Source organism: Patella vulgata, chromosome 9 (assembly GCF_932274485.2).
Source record: "Patella vulgata chromosome 9, xgPatVulg1.2, whole genome shotgun sequence".
Classification (NCBI taxonomy): domain Eukaryota; kingdom Metazoa; phylum Mollusca; class Gastropoda; family Patellidae; genus Patella; species Patella vulgata.
In genome coordinates this window covers 12167594-12187531 of record NC_065887.2, presented here as the reverse complement: position 1 = coordinate 12187531, position 19938 = coordinate 12167594, and the positions used below count along the sequence as shown (strand labels likewise).

At 39.1% G+C, this 19938-nt stretch overlaps 2 protein-coding genes across 4 annotated transcripts; both read right to left on the bottom strand.

Annotated features, from left to right (window-relative positions):
• Positions 1–699: 699 nt before the first annotated feature.
• On the bottom strand, positions 700–10931 carry LOC126832386 (E3 ubiquitin-protein ligase TRIM56). Of its 2 annotated transcripts, none has more exons than XM_050563142.2 (2): positions 10822–10931; positions 700–2630 (listed from the first exon to the last, which is right to left on the bottom strand). In XM_050563142.2, the coding sequence occupies exon 2, from the start codon at positions 2620–2622 to the stop codon at positions 1201–1203; it is 1422 nt and encodes a 473-aa protein (XP_050419099.1). In that variant the 5' UTR covers positions 2623–2630; positions 10822–10931; the 3' UTR covers positions 700–1200. The 2 variants fall into 2 exon arrangements, with proteins under 2 accessions (XP_050419099.1, XP_050419100.1); XM_050563143.2 differs by lacking the exon at positions 10822–10931 and adding an exon at positions 9780–9883.
• A 3224-nt stretch (positions 10932–14155) lies between these two features.
• Positions 14156–17316, bottom strand: LOC126832387 (E3 ubiquitin-protein ligase TRIM56). 2 transcript variants are annotated; one of them, XM_050563146.2, is made up of 2 exons: positions 17158–17316; positions 14156–16153 (listed from the first exon to the last, which is right to left on the bottom strand). In XM_050563146.2, exon 2 carries the CDS (start codon positions 16142–16144, stop codon positions 14738–14740), a length of 1407 nt encoding a protein of 468 aa, XP_050419103.1. In that variant the 5' UTR covers positions 16145–16153; positions 17158–17316; the 3' UTR covers positions 14156–14737. The 2 variants fall into 2 exon arrangements, with proteins under 2 accessions (XP_050419103.1, XP_055959475.1); XM_056103500.1 differs by having other exon boundaries at positions 17174–17240.
• Positions 17317–19938: the final 2622 nt, after the last annotated feature.

Sequence of the window (19938 nt, the reverse complement as noted above, 5' to 3'; positions counted from 1 at the left end):
TAACCTCGACCAAAGTAACGTGTGAAGCATTACATGCAACTAATTGAGCAGAGATATTGTCTCCGAGATTCTGATCCCCCAGACCTCTCGCCTAACTTAAACTTCTCTCCCCCTTTGACCCCTCCACTCCCCACGCTGCTCAAATTCCTGGGCACGCCTTGGTTTAACGTCCTACTTTCCTGCTCCATCGGGGTAGGACATTAACAATCATCAAAATTTGATAACAATCCGAAGACCACAAACAACGAAAGTGCGTCGGCACTGTGTTAGAGACAACATTGTCCAGGCACTAGATCATTCTAATCAAGGGAGCCACGGTGGCTAAGTCGGCAAGACGCTGGCTCACTGGTCTGGTGGTCGCGTGTTCGATCTCTGCATTGGCCGACAAAGTTCATCGGAATTTTCCGGCGTGGTCTCCCCTTGGCAGTGGTGCAGGACGGAGGGCCTGACAAGGACAGTTGTCTAGTCGCTTGGGTTGTATCAAAAACCGAGGTCCCGTGTTTACATTGGGGTGCACGTAAAAGTTCCTTTAGCAGTTTGAATTCGATATAAGAGTAGGCCATAGTGACGCTGCCTGGGCCAAATTTCCCTCATTGCACGCTGTATGAGGTATGCCCATCTTCATTAGCCCAGTATACAAGCAGAAAAGAAGGACGTTAAACCTCATTTCATTTCACTCTAATCAAGAACATCGTCCCCAACGCCACGGGTATTTGTATTTATTCACATATTTGCTTGAGATACGATTAACATAGCTGATTTCATTTTAGCTAAAATTTCAAAGGTGTGCTGACTGACTGTTAGTAATTGCTCGTCTATTAAATTTACATTTATATCACAAACAATTGACATCATATCAAAAATCGATGTATCCTACTTCCAAAATTTAAAAAAAAAAATAATATCCTCAATCCTCATTGAGACATAGTTGTTGATACGACCGGGTTTTGCGCTACAAGAAAATCTATCTCAGAATAATTGCCGCCACATGGGCGTGGTGAGGATTGACATTCACCAATGTTATTCATTGAAATAAAGCTGGGATTTGTCCTTTAACAAGCTATGGTGGACAGTTGACCGGACAGGTCGAAGAAACTATAAGATAGCATTAAAAGGTTTCCTAATAAAAATTCTTGGTGCAGACAAGCTGACTGAGATGTTGCTTTGCATAATTACGCCCTACCAGGTTTTATCCAATATTTAAATTTCTTTTACAGCTATCAAAACATTAAATATCAGCTCTTCACATGAAACAAAGCGTTCCTCTGGGTCAATCACTTGATCCCATATCATAAATCGGTTCCATCCATGACCGCTTCCCGGAATGTTAAACGTAAACTCCCCTTCTTCCGTCATTGCGTCGTCATGACCTGAACCATTTCTCAGGAGCTGGACCCGAATGAGTGCATCCACTGGAGTACTATCTCCATCCCCGATACTACAATACACGCCGAACTGCTCAACCGGATGGGGCCTATTTCTATCATCCTTCCATCTTTTAACATCGAGTCTGAACGAATGATTACCTATCTCACAAACACGACTCCTGTGGAGTGTCCCAAGTTTCAAATCAGCGTTGAACCTTTCTTGAAATTTACCTATTTGTGTCCCATTCAATTTACCAAGGAGATCATCAACAGCAGGGGGGGTTGCTTCGGTAGTGTTTAAGTCCATATTCTTATAATACCGATATGGGATTCGCGTGTTGTAGATGGCATTGATGTCTTCTGTCAATAAGGGTACGGCTTTCATCATGTCCACTTCATGCAACGTGTCTATTTTCTCAAGCTTCTCTGCAACAACAAGAGTATCTGTATGTGAACCATGTAACTCTTTCATTACTTTAGTTAGAGGAGCCAATTCCGTTTCAAGGTTATCAGTTACCGACCCCTTCAGCCTAGATTGCATTAATTGTACCGTCTGTATTATCTCCATAGCTTTTTGGTCAATCATTTGCAATTGCACTTCCGATCTTTCCCTTCTTTCTATTTTTGATTCTTCGCATTTGGCCATTTCTTGTTTTAGATTATTTTGGGCAGACAACAATTTATCCTGCAAGTTCCCAAAGACAACTTTAGCCTTTTCTATGGCATCATCAATATCTTCGGCAGTGTGGTTCCCATGGAATAGCATTTTACATTTCATACAAATCGGCTTGGAACAGTCCATGCAATAAAACTCTACTTTATCTTTTGGGTGTTTCGTGCAGTATCTATGCTGGTTAACAGACTCTAGAGATATCTCTTCATTCAAACTGTGGACGCAGTGATCTTTACAGGCAGTTAATGAATCGTGTGTTGTTTTACAACTGTCACACAAATTTTGGTCGCAATTTGTGCAAAACCATATGGCACCTTTCTTCATGCAGTTGTCACAGCTGGATCCTTGTCTCCTCTTTTGTTCCGACTTACCATCTACGAAGAAATTTGTTGTAAGCTCCGAAACTCCGCCAGGGGGTATTTTGTGGACTTGTCGACACTGAGGACATGTTAGAAGGTTGGTAGATTCAATCATCTGATCAAGACAGCCCAGGCAACACGTATGAAAGCATGGTAGAAACTTTGGTTTGGTAAAAATCTTTAAACAGATTGCACACTCAAGATGATCGTCGTCGCTTTCCATATTTTATCCTGAAAGTAAATCAGATAAATTTTTAATTAAGGCTTAATCAATTAAAGGTTAACGAGTACATAGAGGGGTCATAATTTTGCTTAATCGTCCATAGGTTAAAGAGGGCATTGAGGGGCTATAACTATAATTTTTGTGTGTTTTTAAATTATGATATGTGTCTTCTCTACGTCTACATACTTAAAATTAGTATAGGGAATACAGCAGTCTCTTGATTACCTCAACCACACTCACATAATATATAATGATCTTAATTGAACAGAACCCACGTAATATATAATAATCTTGAACCACACTACCGTATACTATTGATCTGCAATGTACTCATTGAGGAGCCACGGTGGCTAGGTGGGTAAGGCGCTGGCTCGCTAGCCTGGAGGTCGGGTGTTCGATCCCTGCATTGGCCGAGAAAGTTCATCCCGATTTTCCGACGTGGTTTCCCCTTGTCAGTGATGCAGGACGGAGTGCCTGACAAGGACAGCTGTCTAGTCCTTCGGATGAGACGAAAAACCGAGGTCCCGTGTGTCATAATATGTATATTATTACTCATAGTATAATGAGTTACTCGGGTGGTATATTACTACTCATAGTATAATGAGTTACTCGGGTGGTAATTAATCTGTTTAACATGTGACCTCAGGTCCACTTATCTTGTATATCTCACTCTTCGGGTAGACACGCTTCGATCAACATCTTATTGTAAGACCTGTGTGATTCGTTAATAAACATTAAACTTATATGAGTTGTTAATGAGTTTCACAAGTATGAAGAAGCATAACATGGTGTCAGAATAATAAAAAAGACGAACTTAGCGCCATAGACGAAGAGCCAGACACAATTTACAGATGCACAAGTTTTGATGTTTATACAATGACGAGGATCACGCCAAGGACACGGCAGACATTTTGAATGTTGACGGTCAAGACAAACTTTCACGGAATCGTAAGTTATATAAACTACAATGAAGTTTAGGACGCATTGATATATATTTTATATTTAAACGACAAATTAGTCAGCCCGCCAATTCGAGCAATTTGAATACGGACGGAGACCATATTTAGAAACTGTATTTAACTTACTCGTTGTGACGTGAGCTGAACTCAACCACACTGGTTGTACTAGAGACGTAGACATAATCAACATTATTAGTGTTGATATTTTCCAAACATCGAAATGGCAGAATTGACAGGGGTACCAATTCCTTCTCTAGATTGGAAATCCAGTAATCTTCCAGAGGCTTTCAGAAAATTTAAGCAAACATGTGAATTCATTTTTAATGGCCCACTATCTGAAAAAACTGAAGTCGTAAAAGTACAGTACTTGATGCTTTGGGTAGGAGAAGAAGGACGAGATATCAGAAGGGTGGACTCTAACAATTGACGATAAAACGAAATTACAGCCACATTGGACGCGGTTTGAGAATTATGTTAAGCCAAAATCCAATTTTCGAGTAGCTCGTTTTCAGTTACGTGTACTCAGACAAGGACATAACGAAACTGTAGATGCATTCATCACACGTGCAAAGATAATAGCTGCAGATTGCGAATATATGAACACACAAGAACAATTGTTAGACACACTTATCACTGCAGTGAACAATGAAACGGTCCAAAGGAAACTTATTTCGCGTGATGCTGACTTGACTCTGGACGAAGCATTAAAGATTGTTAGATCATTCGAAGCGACACAAGCACAAACGAATGAAATACAGGATACAAAGAAAATAAACAGTGTTTCACGGTTAGACTTGACCCAAAAGAACAATCATTGGCGTACTAGATCACAAGGCAGGCAAGGTCATGATAGACAATCAAGACTTCCTCACAGACTAGGCCAGTGTTGGAACTGTGGAACAGATCATCCTCGAAACGTCAGATGCCCTGCATATGGTTCAAGGTGTAATGAATGTGGAAAAGAAAACCACTGGGGTAAAATGTGTATTACTAAGAAAAGACAAAATATTAATTATAGACGATTTACTTCCAGGTCTAATTCCAGCCGCCGAAATGATTTGAACAAGAAGAAAGTACACACTGTCAGCCAGGAAGAGGAGAATGATGTTCTTACTGATGATTTTACACATTTTGTACTTAACGTTATCGACGTTGAGAACAGAGGTAAGACTACCGATACCTGTAATATAGAAGCCATGCATACAGAGACAATTGACAATCACGTCCATCGTGATCAGGCCTTTGCAGTACTCGAAATTGAAGATGATATTAAAGGTCAATGTACTGTAAAGTGTAAAATTGACACAGGTGCACAGCCGAATGTAATGCCAATACGAATATTCCGTCAACTTTATCCTGAACAAATAAACAAGGTGAACCAATTAATTTAAACCGGTCGAAAATTAAACTTAAAGCTTACGGTGGCCACGACATCAAAGAATATGGACTTTGTCAACTAAACTGTTCTCATAAGGGAAGAAAATTAACTATAGATTTTCATATAACGGAAGCTGATGGATATACAATGTTAGGTCTTCGCTCCAGTAAGATTATGGGGTTAATAAAATTACAGTGTGAAACTAGCCACGATTGTCAGATTTGTCATCAACCATGCGATATATTAGAAGTTAACCAAGATATTAAATTAGGTAAGAGGCATAGACCCAAAATCTGAGTTGTTGAAAATGTATCCGAAATGTTTTGAAGGTGTAGGATTATTCCCAGGTGAATATCAAATACAACTACGACCTAATTATGAGCCAAGTATTCAGCCACCAAGACGTGTTCCAGAATCTTTGAAAGAACCGCTTAAGAAAGAACTACAGCGCATGATTGACTTAGAAGTCATTGAAAAGGTTGATTGTCCTACAGAATGGGTTAATAGTTTAGTATATGTTACCAAACCAAATGCAGATTTAAGAATCTGTTTAGATCCTCGGAACCTCAACAAATGGATTAAACGTCCACACCATTATACACCAACTCTAGATGATAATTTACCAAGACTAAGTAAAGCCAGAGTATTCAGTATTTTGGACGCCCGTTCTGGATACTGGAACGTAAAGTTACACGAAGAATCCAAATACCTAACAACGTTTAACACGCCATATGGACGATATTGCTTTAAGAGGCTACCCTTTGGTCTTATTTCAGCGCAAGATGTGTTCCAGAAAAAGGTAGACCAGACATATGAAGGACTAGTAGGGGTAATTGGGATTGCAGATGACATAGTAGTTGATGGATCGAACTATGAAGAACATGACCGACATTTGATAGAAATGATGGAACGAACCATGGAAAGGGGAATTCGTCTCAATCCGGATAAATGTAACATTAGAAAGAATCGTATTAAATTCTTCGGTAATTATCTCACAGAGAATGGATTGGAACCGGATCTTGATATCTGCAATCGTAGAAATGAAACCGCCAGCGACAATCACAGAATTACAGTCATTACTAAGAATGGTTAATTATCTATCAAGATTTATACCAAATCTCGCCTCAATTACAGCACCACTGCGAGATCTGACGAAAAAAGATGTTGAATATGGTTGGGACGAAAACCATGAAGTCAGTTTTCAAAATCTGAAGAAAGCTATTACATCAACAGATGTGCTCTCATACTTTGACTCTACAAAGCCTGTTACTTTGCAGACAGACGCAAGTAAACGAGGACTTGGTGCAGCTTTGTTTCAACATGGACGACCTATTGCTTACCCCAGTAAAAGTTTGACAGAAACTGAAAGCAATTACTGTAATATAGAAAGGGAAATGCTTGCTCTAGTTTTTGGACTAGAACGCTTTCATCATTATGTATATGGACGACATATTCTGATAGAAACTGACCATAAGCCAATCGAGAGCATCGTAAAAAAGAATTTAGCCAACGCACCACCAAGACTTTTGCGAATGTTGCTACGGATTCAGAAGTATGATTTTGACGTGAATTATGTTCCAGGTAAGGATATCCCCGTAGCAGATGCCCTTAGTAGAATACCTATTAATGGACAAGAAATCCAGGACATGGATGTGACGATACACGAATTAGTGAATGTTTCCAGAGATAGACTTGACCAGATTCGAGAATATTCACTCAAGGACGCGCAACTAATTTCTCTTAGAAATGTGTTATTAACAGGGTGGCCCGACTTACGCCAGAGATGCCAGCAAACCTTGTTAGATTTTTGGACGTATAGGGACGAATTGAGTATATATGATGGTATTTTATTGAAAGGAGACAGAGTAATCATACCAAATACGTTTATTAGCGATAATGGACCGCAGTATACTTCATTTGATTTCAGTCAATTTTCAAGGGAATATGGGTTTAAACACGTGACCAGCAGTCCTTATCACCACCAGTCAAATGGAAAGGCGGAAAGACATGTAGGAATTGTTAAGAAATTACTTCAGAAATGTTTAGAATCTAAAGATCCTGATATGGCGTTATTATGTCTAAGGACCACTCCTTCATCACATCGCATACCATCACCAGCAGAAATTATGTTTAATCGAAAGTTACAGTCTAACCTTCCTGTGATTAATTTTGATCGATCGTCAGGTGATATAAAACTGAAGTTAGAAGAACGAAGAGAATCGTATCAACGACAGTATGATAAAACTAGTAAACCACTATCTAATTTAGAGCCTGGTCAGAATGTCCGTATGCAGAATCCTATAACGATGAAATTGGAACAAGCAGTAGTTAAAGAAAAGTGTACAGAACCCAGATCGTACGTAGTACAGCAACCCTCTGGCAGAAGTTATAGACGTAACAGAAAATTTCTAAGAAGTACAGGCGAATCGTTCAAAACTGAATCTAATAGTGAGGATGATGTTCCTGATCGTAATGGTTTAAATGGTAATGGTCTAAATGGTAATGGATTAAGTGGTAATGGATTAAGTGGTAATGGATTAAGTGGTAATGGATTAAATTGTAATGGATTAAATGGTAATGGTGTTTCCGCAGAATCAGGTGCCGGGAATGGTGGATACGTTACCAGATCAGGAAGAACAGTTAAAATTCCGAATAAACTTGAATTATAATAAATTTATAAAATTATTTTCCAATTAAATTATCTTACGAAGGGGGATGTCATAATATGTATATTATTACTCATAGTATAATGAGTTACTCGGGTGGTATATTATTACTCATAGTATAATGAGTTACTCGGGTGGTAATTAATCTGTTTAACATGTGACCTCAGGTCCACTTATCTTGTATCTCACTCTTCGGGTAGACACGCTTCGATCAACATCTTATTGTAAGAGTTGTGTGATTCGTTAATAAACATTAAACTTATATACTATTCAAAAAAAGTTGGGGATATTTGATTTTTAAGTGTTATTAAAGTCACCTAATGAAACTGACGAAGAAACAAATGACAAAATGAAATGAAGTTCACATTCATCGATTTATTCCAAATGATCGTTAGACTAAGTAAGGCACAGACTGACCATTATAAGGGTAAAATGATACCCGGGGTCAAACAGCAAAGTTACCACAGCATCACAACCAAGTCAGTAACGGGTAAATCCTCCTCTGTTTGCCAAACAAGCATTGCTCCGACGTGGCATACTCCTAATGAGACGTCTAAGGTCATTTTGGTCCAGATTGTCCCATTCCTGTTGCAACGCAGCAGCAAGTTCTTGGACATTGGCAGGACGTTGTTGACGTTGACGTAACCTCTGTCCAAGCATGTCCCAGACATGCTCGATGGGGGAGAGGTCGGGACTCAGTGCTGGCCAAGGTAATGTGGTGATGTTCTGTTGTTGGAGGTAACCTGTAACGATCCTGGCCCTGTGACATCTTGCGTTGTCATCCTGGAAGATGACACGGCGGCCATGACGTCGTGCGAACGGCACAACATGGACTGCCAAGATGTTGTCCCGGTAGTACTGGCCTGTAACACGCCCTGCAACAACATGTAAAGCCGTTCTTCCAGCAACAGTGGTGCCTCCCCACACCATAACGTTAACGTCTTGGAAGCGCTCGTTTCGACGACGCCACACCCTCCTACGTCTGTCCAAAAAATCAACAGTGAACCTTGACTCATCTGAAAACATCACATTGCTCCAGCGTCGATTATCCCAGTGTTGACAATCCCTACACCAACGACGTCTTGCCTGAATGTGATGATCTCTCAAACAAGGGATCACGCGAGGACGTCGGGCGCGAAGGTGACCCCTATGCAGTCGATTCCGAATCGTCTGGCCACTCACTCTCACACCAGTGTCTGTTTGAAGACGAGCGCTGATCTGATTTGCTGTGATGACACGATTTCTCAAGGCCAAGGTACGGATAAATCGATCCTGGGCTTGAGTTGTCGCCCTTGGTCGACCTGAGCGTGGTCTGTCCTGTACAGATTGTGTATCACGGTATCTGGACCACAGCCTGCTTATGACAGACTGAGAAACATTCATCGTCCGCGCCACAACCGCCTGTGTTGTGCCGATCTGTAGCATGCCAAGGGCACGTAACCTTTCATTTTGGGTAAGCCGACGCATATCAAAATTTGTTTTCTGGTCACTAAAACAATTAAACTGATGTTTCCACCCTGGAATTCAATGCCACAATGACTGTAACATTCTAAGTCAGAGTCGTGCAAATCTTGGGTTTGACCCCCATGATGATCCCAAGCATCACCTGCATTCCATGCGGTAGCTATTGGTGCGTCTGGGCGTCACATGTAACTGGAAATGTTTCTTCTGTTAGGTTCTATAGTGACTTTTTTCGTAGTCATTTGCATATTTTAGTATTTTGATCGAACCGTAGCGTGACACCTATTTATACTTCAATTTCAGCTTGTACTTTCGATTTTATGTTTTACCAATCCAACGACAATATCAGACATTAGTGGGATACAAAATCACCAACACACCAGCCGTTAAACACAGGTTAACCCGCCCGTTTGTAAACGGTGTGGGGTCGAATATTTGGAACACCTTAGTCCACCTTTAACAAGTGTGAACGGGGTGGGAGGGAGACGGGTATTTCGATCTCGTAGGTCAAGGTTATAAAGAGATTAAATAGATGATGACTATGGTTATGGTTAGGGTTTAAACTTCGTACATACAGGACACTGAGAATCCCGATAACCTATTGACTTGTGAAAAAACACCTATTTTATTAAATAGATAATCTTGATACATATGTTGTAGGCTACTTATCTCTATTAAATTTTTTATACTCACTAATTTCTCTCCCCAACTCTCTCTCTCTGTACTATGTGTTGTCAACAACAACAGGTTTATAACTTTAAATAGTAACACACGCTCTGATCACAAAAGAAAACTACGAACATGGCTTTCCAAGAAGTCAACTAGTTTCACTTTCATGTGTGTTACTAAATTAGTTTTGGAAAAGGAAGTCCTACTTTCGATTTATTTAATACACGTCAGCAACAAGCGTATTAAACTATTGGTGCGTCTGGGCGTCACATGTAACTGGAAATGTTTCTTCTGTTAGGTTCTATAGTGACTTTTTTCGTAGTCATTTGCATATTTTAGTATTATGCCCCCAAAATCAAATATCCCCTACTTTTTTTGAATAGTATATGAGTTGTTAATGAGTTTCACAAATATGAAGAAGCATAACACCGTGTAAACATTGGAATGCACGTAAAAGATCCCTTGGCAGGTGGAATTCGATATAAGAGTAGGCGATAGTGCCGCTGCCTGGGCAGAATTTCCCTCATAGCACACTGTATGGCGTATATGCCCGTCTTCATTAGCCCAGTATAGGAGCAGAACAGTAGGACGTTAAACCCCATTTCATTTGTACTCATTGACCCAATGTAGTTCAGAAGACTTTTGATCGAACCGTAGCGTGACACCTATTTATACTTCAATTTCAGCTTGTACTTTCGATTTTATGTTTTACCAATCCAACGACAATATCAGACATTAGTGGGATACAAAATCACCAACACACCAGCCGTTAAACACAGGTTAACCCGCCCGTTTGTAAACGGTGTGGGGTCGAATATTTGGAACACCTTAGTCCACCTCTAACAAGTGTGATCGGGGTGGGAGGGAGACGGGTATTTCGATCTCGTAGGTCAAGGTTATAAAGAGATTAAATAGATGATGACTATGGTTATGGTTAGGGTTTAAACTTCGTACATACAGGACACTGAGAATCCCGATAACCTATTGACTTGTGAAAAAGCACCTATTAAATAGATAATCTTGATACATATGTTGTACTTATCTCTATTAAATTTTTTATACTCACTAATTTCTCTCCCCAACTCTCTCTCTCTCTGTACTATGTGTTGTCAACAACAACAGGTTTATAACTTTAAATAGTAACACACGCCCTGATTACAAAAGAAAACTACGTACATGGCTTTCCAAGAAGTCAACTAGTTTTACTTTCATTTGTGTTACTAAATTAGTTTTGGAAAAGGAAATCCTACTTTCGATTTATTTAATACACGTCAATCACATAACACGTCAGCAACAAGCGCATTAAACAATCATGGTCCCCTATGGATTAACCATTAAGCAAAATAAGCACATGCTTAGGGCATCATGGGGACGGGGGACAAATTTAAAATATGTAGGCCTAATTGTTTTCTTCTTCCTTACGTTGCACCAACTGTTAAATGTTTAGGGCTTCTACTGGTCTTAATCCGGCGCCGTGACGACACCAGGTACGCTCTACTAAGACAGCAATCAATAACGATATTTTTGCATATTTACGAAAGCCTTCCTCAATCTGTGGACGTATGATAGTTATATTGCCATTGCTTATTAATATATTTACGAAATTGTGTGATCGAGCTTTTGCAACCGAGGCTTGACAACCGAGGCTAAGTTGGATTATCCGTTTTATCTTTACATTCTTAAATCTCGCGGGCGTTCTAATACATTTAAAGCTCTGTCATCCGATGTCTCTAGAGAGTGGATTATAGGCTTGTCATGTGAATAAATGTCTAAATAATAATTTATATAACATTTGAAGCCACAAAAGAGATCTTCACTATGCAGATTTAGCTCTCGCATAATGAATCCTTATAGCATCAATGGAAGGAAGAGTCTTACATTGTAAAACAGATAAGACCTTTATTGCAAAAAATATAGCTTATATTCAATATGGATTCAGCAAGGGGCTGTCACTTGGTATGCCTCTGAGATAAATAAACGTTTATCCAGTAAACGGTGACTGATAGCCAAGAAGCTCGAATGTACCTGACAAATGGAGGTAACATCTCTTTGAAAACGTATCCTTGAGCCACAGATAGATTCTTGGTTTATGAATTGAAGCTTTCTAAGAGTCTTCCACAAAGCATCAACCATTAACATTTACTAAATGTTATTGTGCTTGATAACGATAAGAGAATACTTATCGAAACGTCGTGCTTGTGTATAATAAACCAGTGATTGTTGTCCCATATAACTGTGTCAGTTTTGAAAGCATTAACCAGTTGTATCCAATGAAATATATCTTGGAATTTAACCGTAAATATAAATTCCCGCCAAGCATACTGAATCTGCACAAATTATTAAAGTTGCAATTTCATATTTTTAAGTTATATTTTTAAAATGTATTAAAATAAAGCCTTAAAATAGATGGTATCTATAAACAGTCTTACCTTGTTAAAGAATAATCCTATAAATCCTATAATTCATTATTGCCAGTTGAGAAATTGGCAAAAATATCATTTTCAACTTCAAAAGGTTATTAATATGGGAGAATTCTAACACGTCCCATTCTATTAATGTCATACAGCCATCTGCATTTTGGTAAGTAAAAACTAACTCGCGAAGCATTATCCTCTCTAATCATATACATATATGCAGCTAATTGTGAAGAAATATTGTCTGAAAGCTTTTGATTTGATAAATTATCGGGTAATCCCCCAGACCTCACAACAAACTTGACGTTTCCTCCACTTGACCCCTCCCTCCTCCTCCGTTGCTAAAATTTCTGGACGCGCACCTGGTTCAACGTTATATTCCATCCGGGTAACTAAAAGGCAGCAATAATCCGAAATATACTCAGCCAAATTAAAAACTTGACACTGATGAATTTCAACAATTTTTTTTTCTGGTAAGTCAAATAAATTTTAAAGTGTTTCTAACGATAGTAAGTAGTAAGAAGCCTTTAATTTCATAAAATTGTAAAGTCACGTGGATCACGTGACTTTTGAGCATATAAAGATGAAAAACCTGAAAAACACGTGCAAACACAAACTCGTGAGGTCAATCGATGCAAGTTTGCTTAAACTGAAAACGCACACGTAACTTGAACTGGAAAAACAAATTAAAATTGTTATTTTCATCTTTGTTAGAAAATGCCGCGCCTTTCAAATGTAGAACGTCGACGTGCTATAGGTAGGCTCTATGCTGGTCAGTCTGTGGTCACTGTTGCAAGAGCCTTTAATTGTTCACGCCAGACAATAATTAATCTTAGAATGAGAGTGCTTCAAACTGGAACTATTGCCGACCGCCCAAGGGCGGGAGCGCCACGTGGGACGTCACTCCAGGAAGATCAAGCAATACGATTATGTCATCTTAGAAACAGATTTGTCACTGCAACCTCCACAAGTAGAGAGATGTTTGGTGGAAGGGTAACTGCACAAACTGTTCGAAATCGCTTGCAGGCTGCTGGTCTTCGAGCTCGGGGGCCCTATAATGCACCAATATTGACACCTCTTCATCGCCGTAACCGACTTGTGTGGGCCACAAGACACATAAGATTTACTCAAAGACAGTGGAATTCGATTCACTTTGAGATTTGCCGATGGCAGGGTCTGAGTGTACCGCAGACAAGGTGAACGTTACGCTCAAGTATGCGTCAGAAAAGTTGACCGATTTGGTGGCGGCAGCGTTATGGTTTGGGGTTCTTTTTGTGCACATGGACGTTCTCCTCTTGTTGTTGTCCAAGGGAACTTAAATGCTGTCCAGTACAGGGATCAGATTTTGCAACCTGTTCTTCTTCCGTTTATGCAGAGACATGGGCCTGGACTAACGTTTCAGCAAGACAATGCTCGACCCCATACAGCAATTGCTACCCAGAATTTTTTAAGAAATGCCGGTGTCCAAGTCCAGGACGAACTGGGTCGACGTGTTCGTCAGTAAGTGAATCCACCACTGACGTTGCAAGACCTTCAACATGCTCTTGCTGAGCAGTGGCGACATCTTCCTTGGGTAGTGTTTACTAATGTTCTGAGATCCACGAAAAGACGTTGTGTGGCAGTACGAGACGCTAGAGGAGGCTACAACCGTTACTAAACACTTTATTCCGATTGTTCTCCAAGTCTGTTAATTTCATTTTGGGGGTTACTGTGACATCACGAACGTTATCAATGTCAAGGACTTTCGGCGAGACGTATTCTTGCTTTCTGTTGATGTCAAGGTCGTCTGTGCACAACATAACACTAAAATAGTTGCCTTAAACCAAATATTAAAAATCTAGTCCCAAAAATCCCGAGTGTCAAGTTTTTAATTTGGCTGAGTATATTTGATAGCTATCTGGAAAACAGGAAATAACAAAAGTGATTCATTACTGCGCATGCATCTGAGGTTTGATAGTTGATTGGGATAAGAATAACACAGCTGGCTATTAGTAATTACACGTGTATTATACATATATATCATGAACTTGCATATACAGAACAATTGGAATGCTATCAATTTGCCCCACCCCCAAATTTAAAATAATATCTACTATAGAATCAGTGCTGAATAGTGGTTTATACGACCGATTTATGCCCTACAAGAAAATCTGAATAATTGCGCGGGTGGGCGCGGGGATTTACATTTACCAACTTTATTCATTAAATTGAAATATATCTGGGATTTGTCTTGTATCAAACTATGGTGCACCGGACAGGTAGAAGAAAATATACGAGAGCAGTAAAAGGGGTCTTAATTAAAGTTGTTTCAATAGCATTTAGTAATTCAACTGGAGTATCCAGGCCACAGTTTTATGGAATACAATTACTGCTTATTACTGAGCGACGTTTCGACTAGGCTTCTCTAGGCATTATCAAGCAACGAGCTAGTCGAAACGTCGCTCTGTAATAAGCAGTTATTGTATTCCGTAGAATTGTGACCTGTATATTAATAAAAGTTCATGGCGCACACAGTCTTACTGAGATGTTGCTTTCCACAGTTAAACAGTACCAGAGTTTATCCAATATTTATATTTCTTTTATCAAAACATTAAATATCATTTCTCCAAATGAAACAAAGCGTTCCTCTGGGTCATTAACTTGTTTCCATGTTATAAATCGTTTCCATCCCTGGCAGCTTTTCGGTGTTTTAAATGTAAACGTCCCTTCTTTCATCATTGCGTCATCACAACCTGAACCATTTCTCAGGAGCTGGACCTGAATGAATGCATCTACGGGAGTGCGATCTCTATCCCCGATACTACAATACACGCCAAGCTGCTCAACCGGATGAGGCCTATTTCTATCATCCTTCCACCTGTGAACATCCAGTCTGAACGAATGATTACCTATCTTACAAACATGACTCCAGCGGTGTTTCCCAAGTTTGAAATCAGCGTTGAACCTTTCTTGAAATTCGCCTATTTGTGTTCGATTCAATTTACCAAAGATATCTTCGACAGCAGGAGGGGTTGCTTCGATAGGGTTGAAGTCTATGTTCTTAATATACCGAGATGGGATTCTCTTGTTGTAGATGGCATTGATGTCTTCTGTCAACAAGGGTATGAATCCCATCATGTCCACTTTATGCAACGTGTGAATTTTCTTAAGCTTCTCTGCAACAACAAGAGCATCTTTTTGTGAACCCTGTAACTTTTCCATTACATCAGTTAGATGACTCAATTCCGTTTCAAGGTTATCACTTACCGACTTCTTCAGCCTACACTGCATTAATTGTACCGTCTGCAATATCTCCATAGCTTTTTGGTCAATCTTTTGGCATTGATCCTCCGATCTTTTCTTTCTATCTGTTTTTGATTCTTCGCATTTGACGATTTCTTGTAATAGCATATTTTGGGCAGACAACAATTTATCCTGCAAGCTTCCAAAGACAAGCTCCTTGGCATCGTCAAGGTCCTTAGCAGTGTGGGTCCCATGGGATATAATCTTACATTTCATACAAATCGGCTTGGAACGGTCCATGCAATAAAACTCCAATTTATCTTTTGGGTGTTTCGTGCAGTATCTATACTGGTTAACAGACTCTAGAGATATTTCTTCATTCAGACTGTGGACACAGTGATCTTTACAGACAGGAAATGAATCGTGTGTTGTTTTACAATTGTCACACAAATTATGTTCGCAATTTGTGCAAAACCATATGGCATCTTTCTTCTTGCAGCTGTCACAGCTGGATCCTTGTCTCCTCTTTTGTTCCGACTTACCATCTACGAAGAAATTTGTTGTAAGCTCCGAAGCTCCGCCAGGGGGTATTTTATGGACTTTTCGACACTGAGGACATGTTAGACGATTGTTAGCTTTAATCATCCGATCAAGACAGTCCAGGCAAAACGTATGAAAGCATGGTAGAAACTTTGGTTTGGTAAAAATCTCTAAACAGATTGCACACTCAAGATGATCGTCGTCGCTTTCCATATTTTATTCCTGAAAATAAATCAGATAAATTTTTAATTGTGCTTTTAATTAACCATGGGTTAAAGAGGGCATTGAGGAGTTATAACTATAACTTTTATGTGTGCTTTAAATTATGATATTTGTCTTCTCTACATACTTAATATTAGTATAGGGGGGCATACAACAATATCTTCCCTAACTATAGGTTACCCTCCTCGGACCTCACCAACCTAATATATAATGGAACCACACCCACCTGATATATAATGATTTTGAACCACACCCACCTGATATATAATGATCTTGAACCACACCCAACTAATATAAAATGATCTGTAATGCACTCATTGACACAATTCAGTTCAGAAGACTTTTGACCGGGCCGTAGCGTGTCATCAGCTTGTAACTCAACGTGCGATTTTATGTTTTACCAATCCAACGACATAGATTCATTTTCAATGGTGCAATGTCGGACATTTGTGGGGCACAACAGTCACCAACACAACGGTCGGTTAACACGGTCTAAGACCTGTTTGTAAACGGTGCGGGTGTCGGATATTTGGAACTTAGTCCGCCTCTGGGGGGTTGGATGGCCGAATGGTTAGCACGCGCGCGCTGTATCATACGGTCTGTCATTGAGTCAACTGGCGGGGTTTCGATTCCCCGGTTGTACGTGACAAGGAGTAGGGTCGCCTGTCCAACCTCGTGGGTTTCCTCCCACTGCTAAAGACCCCTACGCGCAAGCGAATGATTGAAATTCAAATTGAACCATGTGTTAGTCCCGAAATGACCCTAGTTTGTGTCGAGTGGACGTTAAACCCCATTTCTCTCTCTCTCTCTAGTCCGCCTCTAACAAGTGTGAACGGTCAAGGTTATACACAGGTTAAATAGGTGATGACTAAACTGGTTCGGATTATGGTTTGGGTTTAAACTTTGTACATTCAGCACACGGAGAATCCCGATAACCTGCAGTTGACGTGGAAAAGCATCTATTATAGATAATCTTGTACTTATCTCTATTAAATTTAACATACCTTATTGTATACTCACTAATTTCTCTCGCTCTCTCTCTGTACTGTGTGCTGTCAACGACAACAGATAACTTTAAATAGTAACATACGACCTGATTACAAAACAAACTACACAGATCACCTTCCAAGAAGTCAACTAGTTTCACTTTCATTTCTGTTGTTCCTAAAATAGATTTGAACAAGGAAGTCCTACTTTCGATTTATTTAATGCAAAGGAATTGAATAGATTACAATGATCAATGTCTTATATAAATAAATATTATAGATTGTAATAATCATACTAGACTAACATGACACGTCAGCACCAAGCGTCCTACATATTATACAAACATTTTTTAAAAGGATTATTTCCTCTTAATATGTCCCTCGCGTTATCTCCTCCTATGGATTTACCATTAAGCAAAATAAGCACGTGATTAAGGCATCATGGGGGTGGATGAGGGGGGTAACGTCATACGGTCCTGCTCTATCCGGATAATTAAAAGACAGCAATAATCCGCAAAAGTTGATGGCTATCTGGAAAACAACAAACAACGAAGGTGAGTAGTCACTGCGCATGCATCTCAGTTTAAGACAAGATTGACCAGGCACAAGAACCTCATCCCAAACGCCACCTGGTGTTTGTATTTCTTCAGATATTTGATTAGGATAAGAATAAAACAGCTTACTTGAGGAACGGTGTGCTGATTGATTACTAGTAATTGAACGGGTATTACATGTACATACATATCACAAACTTGCATATCGAAATACAATTATAATGCTGTCAAAGATATTCTTGTCCTAACCCCCAAATTTGAAAAAATAATAACATTTGCTTTAGAAATCCTCAGTGCTGAATAGTTGTTTACACGACCAGTTTTTCCAATACAAGAAAATCTACGTTTAAATAATTGCGCCGGTGGACGCGGAGGTTTGCATTATCCAGTGAAATAAAGCCGGGATTTGCTCTTTAACAAGCTATGGTGGACAGATGACCGGACAGACGAGTAAAATATACGATAGCGTTAAAATGTGTCCTAATAAAAATCCATGGTTTAACAAAATAACTGAGATGTTGTTTATCTAACAAAACAGTACCAAATTTAAAATAGCTGTTTTTTTTTTTTTGTTTTTTTTTTTGTAAACAATATTTTATTTCAAATTTATGAAAAGGGGCCAGGGAACAGGCATAGCCTATATCACCCCTCTCCTCGTACAAAGAATATAAAACATATAATAAACAGATCTGCTATGTACATACTATTAAATAATGGTAAAAAACATATAAATTAGATAAGTTATATACACACTATTTATAACAAGTGAAAAAAGAGAAAGTGCTATTTTTAAACTTGAATTAAAATTGTTCTGAGTAAATCAGATATTGAATCGTCTGGTGACATCAAAGTATTCATGAACTAATTTAAAAATGTTATTTGATGTAGTCTGATTTTCTATGCCAAAAAGAAGTGGTTTAATGGTTTGCTGGTGGGATGGTAAGAGATTTATAGTGTTTTCCGTGCATCTGAATACAGTGGGCACCAGCGGAGAAAATGTTCAGAATCTTCAAAGCGATGACCACAGCTACATGATGGATCCTCAGAGATTTGTCGTAAAATTTTGTGCCCGTTTAGGTCGCTACAAGAAAGCCGCAATCTACTATGTATAATCTGGTTCTTTCTTTTGCCCTGTAGAAATGAATTTGGAATAATAGGATCGTTTAGTTTTAGATTTTGTTTGAAAGTAGTGAGAGACGGAGAAATTCTTATATTGATATCAAGTTTGTTCCATTCTTTTGTTGATGAGGGTCCGAAAGCGTTCGAAATTTTTTTTGTTCTACATTGGTATTCTGAAAGATTGTCATTGTTACGAAGATGATAATTATTGGGTCGGTACAGTATTAAGTATTTTAGGTACGCATATTTCAGGTCATTAATGATTTTATAAATAAGTGTCAGGTTGTGTCGTTTGCGTCTTTCTTGTAGCGTAATAAACCAGGTTTCGGTATATAAGAGTTTATGGCTGGTACCTCTCACAGCCCCAGATATAGTTCTAAGTGCATCTAATTGTAAGTTTTCTAGTTTGTTAGTATGCTCATCGTGCACCCATCCCAGATTACATCACAGTAGTAATCGAAATGGGGTAAAATAAAGGAAGTGTACAGAGTATGCAGGGATTTTCGATTAAGACTATATTTGAGTGACCTTAAGGAGTTAATTAATTTGCTTGTTTATCCAATCTAATTACAATACATATCTATATTTCGTTCCATTTTTTATACTTTCGCTGGCCTCCCCTACATAAAGATCTGACGGGTTGTATTGGGGTCATACAAGTGGCTTTTGACTCTATGACGTCAGAATTTTATTAACCAAACCAATCAGCGTTGATGTTTCGAGTGAATCACCCATAATTCCGTGAACCGCACGTCAAGAACTCGCCGAAACAGAACGTTTCATTGGTTAATCCTTCACATCAACCAGAACGCGGGTTATATAACAACTCTTCAAGAGTCTAGTGTTGTAAAGACAAGTAAAACGAATTTTTAACTATAAAAAATGAAAAGGAAAAAATATCTGTGTTTAACCAGATTGGGGTTTATCCAATATTTACATTTCTTTTACAGTTATAAAAATGTTAAATATCATTTCTCCAAATGAAACAAAGCGTTCTTCTGGGTTATTCACTTGATCCCATGTTATAAATCGACTCCATCCATCACCGCTTTCCGGACCTTCAAACGTAAACGACCTTTTTTCCGTCATTGCCTTATCATGACTTAAGCCATGTCTCAGGAGGTAG